The 9,092-nt window shown below is 62.2% G+C and overlaps 2 protein-coding genes across 2 annotated transcripts in view; one reads left to right on the top strand and one right to left on the bottom strand.

Moving 5' to 3' along the window:
- Positions 1-2,255: 2,255 nt before the first annotated feature.
- On the bottom strand, positions 2,256-9,027 carry ARCN1 (archain 1). The gene is made up of 9 exons (XM_026040276.1): positions 8,737-9,027; positions 7,940-8,119; positions 7,490-7,695; positions 6,786-6,947; positions 5,955-6,120; positions 4,578-4,725; positions 4,247-4,355; positions 3,930-4,134; positions 2,256-3,567 (listed from the first exon to the last, which is right to left on the bottom strand). Exons 1-9 carry the CDS (start codon positions 8,932-8,934, stop codon positions 3,478-3,480), a joined length of 1,464 nt encoding a protein of 487 aa, XP_025896061.1. The 5' UTR covers positions 8,935-9,027; the 3' UTR covers positions 2,256-3,477.
- The window catches only part of IFT46 (intraflagellar transport 46), a 4,156-nt gene continuing 4,020 nt past the window's right edge, over positions 8,957-9,092 (top strand). The window contains exon 1 of the mRNA XM_026040305.1: positions 8,957-9,034. Within this exon, the coding sequence (XP_025896090.1) occupies positions 8,957-9,034 (78 nt within the window). The remainder of the gene's footprint in view (positions 9,035-9,092) is intronic.

Here is a 9,092-nt window from a genome sequence, read left to right as displayed (position 1 = left end):
CCGGGTAGCCAGGCCTCACCTGGGCGACGCGGGGCCGGGTCACGCGCAGGGGCTGTGCTCCCGGGGACAGCCCATGCAGAGGACACAGCTGCTGCCACCCAGCTGCATCCCTGGGGCAGCCTCTCAATGCGGAGCCTGCTGGGCTGGCCCTGCCCGGGCGCGAGCAGCCCACGCGCGCTGAACGGAGCAGGGGCCGGGCACGCGGGGCCACCAAGTGCCGGTTTGTTCGTCCCTCCCTGCCGTCGGGATGAGTCATGGGAGGAGACTGCGTGGGCGAGTAACGGAGCGCGTTGCACATCCACGCGGGCCGGTGGCCAACTTGGCTGCGCGCAGGAGCCCAGCTGCCTGCGCGCTCAGAGCCGCTGCCCCTTCCCACAGCCTCCGGCCCCGGAGCGCCTGGGAGAGGCAGGCGCCGCTGGTGCCCGGCCGCGAGGAGGGGGGAGCGGAGGGTCGGGGGTCCCGGCTGCCCCACACTGCTTCCTGCCCGCGGGGACGTGGGGAGGCAGCGGGATTCCCCATCCCGCGGCCGCATTTCCCAAGGCGCAGCCGCCCCCGCCATCCTGCCGCGCGGTCCCATCGCGCCGGCAGTGGGGGCGGCCGCGCCGTGGGCCGCGTTGCTGCGGAGACACAACACGCCAGCAACACGGCGGCCAGGAGGCTGCGCGAGGCCCGCGGGAGCGCAGGAATCCCGGCCGCACCCGCTGAGCTCAGGGCTGGGGGCGCCTGCAGCTGCGGCCGCCGCGGGGGCTCTGCTGGGGCACGGGCAGGAGCCCCGGCCCCGCGGCATCCCCGTGCCCGGCCGGCCCCACGCACCCCATCACTGCTGCCCAGCACGGCTCCCCGTGGCAGTGGCTCCCGGCCAGCGACAGCGCTGCAGGGCAGGACACAGCTTGTGATGCCCTAGCGCAAGCTGGAGCCGCAGCCCTGCCCCAGGCCGGTGCTCCTGTAGCGGGGCCTGAGGGGCCTCCCTGGGCTCCTTCTCATCCCCCAGGCTGCAGACACCCCAGCCTGGCTGGCCCAGGCAGACGCCCCATCATGTGTGGAGGCAAGAGCGGCCACTCCCGCCGCTCTGCCCTTTCCCACGGCTCCAGTCGCCCGCTGCGCCCTGAAGCGACTCCAGTTGCGTGGTGTCACTGGAGGACAGGCAGCCCCAGAGCACCGTCCCGCGGGTCACTGCCCTGCACACTGCTCTGTATGGGGACACGGCTGCTGCTGCGCCGTGCGGGCACCAGGGCACCCCGGTGTTTCCGCACGTCCCCATGCACTCGGGGCGCCGCTCGCGGTCCTGCTCGCGGCCCCGTGCCGCTCCCGGCCCGCTGCAGCGCCCGCGACAGCGGCACCCGCAGTGCTCACCTCTCCGCTCGCTCCAGGGCTGCTTTCCGTTTCGCTGCCTGCTCCTTCTGAACACGAAGCCCAGCCCACGTTGGGGCTCCCAGGAGCTGACACAGCCCCTCACGCAGCAAGGTGCCAAGAATTCCTGCTCCGAGCTGCGTGGGGCTCCGAGCACTACCCCGGCTGGCTCTGGTACGCGCAGCGCTGCCGAGGAAAACACCGCAAAACAAACAGAAACCCCACAAGGTGCCTAACGTGAACGTGAAAACCCTCCCCGTTTTCTCGTATTTCGAATGTGCTACTTCTGGCCCCAGCGCTGCATTTAAAATCCAGGCAGCACAAGGCAGCAGAGCTCAGGCAAACGTAGCAGCACAAGAGCCCATTCAGATGCTTGTCTCGGGCAGCTCCGAGGCGATTGCAGGAGAATGAATCCTGCACACGATTCTTAGGCAAGCTTGTTTTTAGGGGCAACAAGCCTGACATTGTGCTCATCTAATCCTCACCTCTTCTGTGCCGGTCTGAGACCATCTCCCGTGTCGTCTAGGGCAAGTACGCTGGGAAAGCAAGGCAAGTGAGAGGAATTACAGCCAGTTTCCTTTTATAATACTCTTTATTTGATTAAAGAATTTGTAGTCTTGTATACACTGGAATGTGTCCTATTCCCTAGGCCATTATTGTACAGGGTTACAAAAACTGTGTTTCTTTTTTTCTTTTTTAGTTAACACCCTTGAAATTTAAGAAAAAATGCTCCTCAGATGTTGGAACTAACCTCGACTCCGATTTAAAATCATACAGACAAGCAACTCTCGAACACAGGTGAGTTATGGGGTTCATCGCCTACCTCGCTACAGAGCAGGGTCGCTGCCTTCCCTGCCAGGGCAGCTGCAGGGCTTCGTCCCCTCGCCGCCGCGCGCTGCTACCGGGGGGAGGCTGCTCACTTCTTTGGCAGATGGTCCCGGGAGCTGTCCCCGAGCACGGGCTCTTGCCGGGGCAGGACGCGGCTGTGGGGCTTGTGAGGAGGGAGCAGCAGCGGCAGTGGCCGCGGGGCTACGGCGGCTCCGCACGCGGAGTCCCGCCGAGAGCCGCGGGGCGGGCGGACGGGCCGGCCCTGCCGGGAAAGCAGCCGGCGCAGGAGCCCTTCAGCCTCCGCGGAGGTCAGGCCAGCCCAGCACATGTTCGGGAAACTACCCCTTCCCTCCTCCTCCAGGGCACAGGGATGAGAGAAGACACTCGTTCCAGGCAGCTCCTAGCACAACTTGCAGGCAGGGGAACAGACCGGTCCCCACACCCAGCGGCACGCAGAGGGCCTCACCTCCCCGAGCAGCACGGGCGGCTCGACTCAGGATACGCACACGGTTCTGGATGAACGAAGCCCCTTTTGAGACCTGCCCCCGGCAGCAAAGCCTGCCCTGCTGCTCGGTGCCCCTTCCCTCGCGGCCACAACCAGAGGGGCAGCGGTGCCACCTCCGCTGCCTCCAGGGCCCCTCGATGCACCCCACACACCCCAGTGAACTCAAACCCAGGTCCACGCAGCACGGCAGGGCCCAAGGGGCAACCAAGGGTGGCAGAGAGGCATGGGGAGCGAGCAGGGCAGCCGGGACTCCCTGCCGCCCCACACTCCTGCCACACGCCCACCTTGGGAATCAGAGCCAACCTGTTCCCCTCCTGCCAGACGGAAGGGTCCAGTGAAGCAGAATGCCCTCGTGCACGTTATCCCAATGCCTGCTTTCATCCACAGAAACACAAGTTGAAGGCAGAGGAGAAATCAAATGGCAGCACCAACAAGAGAAGGGTGTGTGAGGCCTAGAAAGGGATGAGAATGATGATGTCTGGGATGCTCTGGGACCGAGCTCCGGGCGGCTTCGTGCGAGGAGAAGGGCAAGCGTCGCAGCCGGGTCGTCCGCGGAGAGCTCCCTTTTCTGCTGGCCAGTGAGAATCTGCCAAAGAAATGTGCAGCCTTTCCCCCCGTGCTCCTGTCAATACTCTGCCGCAAATGTCTGTGAGGCAGGAACGCTGCCGATGGCGGACGGAGCCACAAGTCTTAGCAGAGAGGGCTGCGGCGTTCCAGACATTCAGAATAAACTTCGGCCTCTTTTATTTTTTTTTTAATTTAAAAATTTCCTTTGCGATTGCCCACAGCTGTCACTACAGGATTTCGTACTTGTCCACCAGGAAGGTGGTCTCAGTGGAAAACCGTACAGGACTGTTCCCCTCTACCTGGGTCACTTTGGTAACCTGTGGAGACAACACACAGAGGTCAGCGCGTGGAGAGCGCCGCAGTCCAGCAGAACCTCCTAATCCACCCAGAGACGGGCACACGGCTAAGGGGAGCCCTCTGCCTTGCAGAAGGGGTCCGTGCCACAGGGAAGGTCTGCGTTCCCGGGAAGCTGTCTCATTAAAGCAGCCCGCACTGACGTTAGCAGCACTCGGGAGCTATGGAGGAGGTAGCAGTGTTGGTGGCAAGCAGATGCCACCAAGGTTGCCTGGGTGGCAAAGGGCAGCTCTCCTCAGCATTAACAGCAGGAGAGAGCAAGTGCTGCGAGTGCCCGCAGCGCACAGAGCTCTAACAGCAAGTCCCGCGCGGGCAGCGGCCCTACCTGTATGTTGCAATAGTTCTTTTTGGAGACGAAGGAGACTTGCACCGGGAAGAAGTCGTTGGGCTGCCCGGCTATGCTGAACTCCAGGCTGCCACTCTTGTTTTTGGCATCGATCACTGGCAGGCACCACTCGAGGAGGTTCCTCCGGCTGTCGTGGCGATACTCGCCATCGATCTCCCCGATCACCGGGGCCCCGACACCAGACCTAGAGCGGGCGAGAGGGAGCCACACGAGCTCACGTGCCTGGAGCGAGGGGAGCAGCCACAGCTACGGGCCAGGCAGGGGGACGCTCTGTCCGTACGTGCAACGCTACTCACGGCAAGGGGATCGTGATGATCACATCATTCAGCTCTAGGCTCTCCTCTTGCAGCTCATACTCAATGTTGACGTCACAACTGTTCCCACTTTCCGACGGCCAGCAGTTAACTGAGGAGACAAGAAGAGCAGCTGAAGCCACGTGGCGTTTGTGAGCGAGGCAGACGACGAGGAAAAGATGCCCGTGCGGGAGCAGGACACTGGTCTCAGCAGAAACACCTTGGGAGGCGCGTGCCGGCAGTCTCGCGGAGCCTCACGGCCCAGAGGCTGCTGCAGGCAGGGGACAGGCAGGGGACCCGGGGCTGCCAAGAGGCCACACGCAGTCCAACTCACTGGTCAGCGGGATGAAGGACTCCTCGGTGGTCTGCAACCGCCACTTGAGCACGCCCACATCGCTGTTAAGAGGGAAAGACTTCTCGGGGTTCTTCAACCCAATCTGCGATTCCGCCGTGAAGAGCTTCTTGTCCACGTTTGGGTGCGTCTGAAACGGGAACGGGCACCCGCGCAGCGTCGGTCACTGCAGCAACGTTAGCGGGAGGGCCCACAGGGCGCCAGCGCTCCCGTTCAGGACACGTCCCTCTTTGGCGCTCCCCGCTCAGGGGCCCTATGGCATCCCCTATGCCTTATCGACCTCAGTCCTCTCCTGAAAACACCAATCCATGACAGGAATCATCCGACACTGCGGGAATTCAGGCCAGACACTCTAAGCAAGGGAAGGGCAGGGCCGATGCTTACAGAACCACCCTAACAACTCTTAAAACCTGAAGTGTTCTTCCTCACGCTACGTCGAAGCGCATCCCGAAAGCTCAAAAACTGCCCTTCTGTCCACAGACTCCATGGAAAAGGATAACCCAAATGCTGGTGGCCAAGCTGCATTTAAGTCACTGCATTACATACGAGCAGCTTCTTAAAAGCAAAGGATTTCTGCTAATGAAAGGTCGAGTTACCCAGGAAAGGCAAGAGTCAACACTGGGCTTGATTTTATCTCCCCTCGAAGCAGCACGTGTGCGAGTCCTGCTCAGAACTTGCTTATGACACAAGCTGATAAGGACCCCACCACCTTCTCAACAGGCCAGCTGTGGCCAGCCCGGCACAGAGCAGAGCTGGGCCTGAAGGAGGAGGCAGCAGCGGGACGGGCAGAGCACAATAAAGCCGCGGAAGGACGAAGGGCGGAAGGGAAGAGCATCTGCCTAGGATTCTGCAGAGCTTACGGCACTAACGGTAACCGGAGGCTCCAGCTCTGGCCAGTGCTTTTGATACTCACAGCAACGGCGGGTCACAAGTGGCCAGCAAGGAGACAGCTTTTCAGATAACAACAGATAACTGTGCGGCCTCAGCCAGCACAGTAAGTTAACGGCAGCGCTCCTGCTGCGCAGCCAAAGCTCTCAGGCTCAGCGCAGCATCAAGGCGCACGCCAGGGTGCCGCAAAGTCCAAGAGAAGTCAGGCAGAGCGCCAACGTGCATGAGCGCAAAGATAAGGCGCTGAAGCTCTCGAGACAAGCACAAGACGGGATCTTCCAAGTGAACTTTGGCCTCGTGAGCACGAGCTGGCCCTCCGTTTACGGGAGAGACTGCTGGCGTTTTCAGGGCAGTTGCTGAGAAGGCTCGGACATGAGCGTGGCAGGGTGAAATACACTGAGCTTCTTGCCCTACTTTGCCCCGGGGAGCAGCAAATCCTGCTCGGCAGCAGGGGCACCAGAGAGGCCTTACCTGTAACTGCACGCCCCTCTTGTCTTCGTTTTCCACATGCAGGCGAATCCGGGCAAACTTTTCATCGGAGATGTGCAGCACGATCATGCCATGCAGCTCCATATTCTGCAACCCTCCATCGCGGCCACAGGTCAGGGAGATTTTTTCTTCTATCTTCATGTGCACACTAGACAGAGAAAGAGCAGTATGTGAAGCGCCCCGCTCACTGCCTGGCTAGGCTAGTGTTCGGCAGGCACGGGAGGCCAACTTGGGGGCACACAGATCTAGTGACACAAGTCTGCAAGGGACAGCAGGCCGGACCAGCAGGGACACAGCATCCTGCCATGCACTTCACCGCCTGCGCCTTCAACGAGCAGCAGCTTCCCTCACGGCAAAAGGCAGTCAAAGGGTCTCAAGGGCTGCACGGGACACAAACTATGACTGCCTGTGTCCTGCAACACAAGTAAACAGGAAGTCTGTGCGCCTGAGGAAGAGAAAAAATGGCAACTATGTAAGCTTATCTGAAGGGGACCTACGGGGAAAGAGCAACAGTCCAAAAAGCAAGGGAAAATCTCCAACCTCGGCTAAACAGCAGATGCACATCCCACTTCAACTGAAGCACCGCTTAATCAAAGGAGTGATCTGCCTTGCCCTTTTCCTTTTCTTTTTGCTGTGCTTGCTAAGACTTTTGTCTGCTGCCTTTTAACAAGGGAGAGCACCGCACAGGAGCTTAACGACAGACAACCCGTTCTGCAGCCGAGGAGGGAACCCGACAGCTCTCGCCGTACCGCTGGGATCGTACGGAGCGCTCCGGGCACGGCGCTTTCCGACCCAAGTGCGCGTGATACCCACCTCTCCATGTTGACGGGAGGAGCGAGAACTTTGGCAGCTTCCGTGGAGCGCTTGCCGACGGAGGTCATGATATGTTCCCCTTCGGATTTCAGCTTGTCCACAAAGTTGTCCACCTCCTTGCCTTTCGCGCCAAGTTTCAGAGCTTTGCTAGGACCTGAGGGCCTGAAGAGCAACAGGCACAAGTGCCTCCAAGTGAGGCTACGGCAGCAGACACGTCAGCCCTCGTCCATTCCCAGGGCAGGTCCACCCCCACAGCCTTCCTCGGGGCAGGGAAGTCTATCACGGGAGGCCTCGGGGGTAGGACAAGAGGCTGCCATGGAGTTACGCCACAGTGGTCCTGAGAACGCAGCGTGCAGCCACACTGGGGCCTCGAGGTCAGCACACGCAGCACCAAGGGGCAGGAGCCTCCCCTGGATCCGCAGGGAGAAGCTGCGATCGCGGAGCTGGCTGCTCTCTGCAGGAGCAGGGAGAAGAAAGCCCCTGGCCCCCAAAGCCCAGCGCCACCAGGCTGAGCGGCGGCAGATCCCAGCGCCGCAGAGGGCGCAGGGGACCTCAGCGTGGCGCTCCCAGGCGTGCCCACTCTTTGAGGGCCCCCGGGTCGTAGACAGACAAGACGAGACAAGAAAGGAGCCTCTCGGTGGGGACGGGGGAAGCTCAGCCTCGGGCGCAGGCTGCAGCCCGCGCGGGCTCCACGCTGCACACACCTGGCAGGCGCAGGCGCCACTTTGGGCTTCTCTGTTTCAATGATGGTCTCCGTGATCATGGCCGCGGTGGGGCCGCCGGACACAGCCGAGCTGCCAAAGCCGCCGAAGCCCGGCGCTTTTTTGCCCTGCCTCTCGGCATCCCGCCTGGCCTGCTGCAGCTCCTTCGCTTTGCGCCGCATCTCAGCTTTTGCCTCGCGCTCCTGGGTCTGAAGGGGAAGAGAAAAGGGCGAGAGCGCTTTGGGATCCTGGTCTGCACCATGCAGCAGCTCCAACGAAGCGGACTTGCCCTGACACCCAGCGCGCACGGAAGGCCGAGAAAGGGGCTCCTTGGGCTCAGGGAAGAGCAAGCTCCGCTCACGGCCCCACCAGTAACACAGAAAGGGGAGAGCACGCGTGCCCACGGGCCGCGTTTCCCAGAGCGCAGACCCCCGTGCACGTCATCCCCCTCACCTCTCGCACTGCTCGGAACACTTTCTCCTCGTGCGAGTCCATCTCGGTGAAGGTCCGGATCTGCGCCAGGTTCACGTTCTCGCGGTAGCCCAGCGCCACGATTTCATCAAAGGCGAATATCAGGTCAAAGCAGTGCTCGGAGATCTCGTTCTCCTCCAGAGCTCGGCAATACTCGGGGATCTGGCAGGGAGAGAGGTGGGGTGGGAGCTGCACAGCAGCCTAGCGTGGTGGAGCCCGCCCGGTGCTGCCCGGCACCCCACGCCCGTGCGGGATGCCCCACGAGACGGGCTCAGCACATCCTCCCGCACGTTCCTCCCTCTTGGTGATAAACTACACGCAGAGCTTAGGCAACGTTGCTCACGTTGCTTTTCCTAGCTCCAAACATTTAGCCGACGGCTTCGTTCTGCAGCGCAGGAACACTCAGAGAGCCACACGCACCAGCAGTGCAGAGCAGCACACCTTCCCAAGGGGCCCTGGCTGTGTAGGGCAGAAAGGGGCTCCCAAGGGAAAGACAACGGCCACCACCTGCTGCCGGGGAGCGTCTCGGAAGCAGCATCAGCCGTGCAGTGACCCCTTTGGAAGGAGGGCAGGCGCTCTCTGAAGCCTCCAGCGGGCCTTTCACGGCAGCTTTGCTGCGGCACCCTGCCTGCACTCTCAGCACTGACAGCCCGACCACGGATTTCCTACGTGTGCTTCAAAAGCGGTGCAGCGATGTCCCGCATGCGGAGCGCTGGGCGCTGCGGAGAGGCGCCGCCCTGGGAGCGCATCGCACCGGGGAACATCCTGCCCGCGCTTACCACGCGCGAGAAGAGCCGCAGCGTTTCCAGGTCCTCGAGGATGTTGCTGTTCTTGGTGGTGATGAGCACCATGTAGAGCTTCTCCATGGGCTGGTACACGTAGCGCACGCTCTCCGTCTCCACGAAGGTGTGCTGCTTGCCGGTGTTCATGAGCTTGGGGAAGGCGGCCAGCAGCCCCTCGATGCGCGTGCGGGTCATCTCCACGAACTGCCGCGACACGATGGCCTTGCCGGCCTTCGTGCACACGGCGGCGGCCAGGAGCACCTGCGGGAGCGGGGCGCTCAGCGCGGCGCCGACCGCCCACCGCCCCTCGGGGGCTCCCCCTCCGCGCCGGGCCACCGCGCCCGGCGCCCGCC

Source organism: Nothoprocta perdicaria, unplaced genomic scaffold (genome assembly GCF_003342845.1).
Source record: "Nothoprocta perdicaria isolate Ctin4 unplaced genomic scaffold, notPer1 scaffold_252, whole genome shotgun sequence".
NCBI classification, from domain to species: Eukaryota; Metazoa; Chordata; class Aves; order Tinamiformes; family Tinamidae; genus Nothoprocta; species Nothoprocta perdicaria.
Note: the sequence above shows the minus strand (reverse complement) of the source record. Positions and strands in the feature narration are given on the sequence as shown.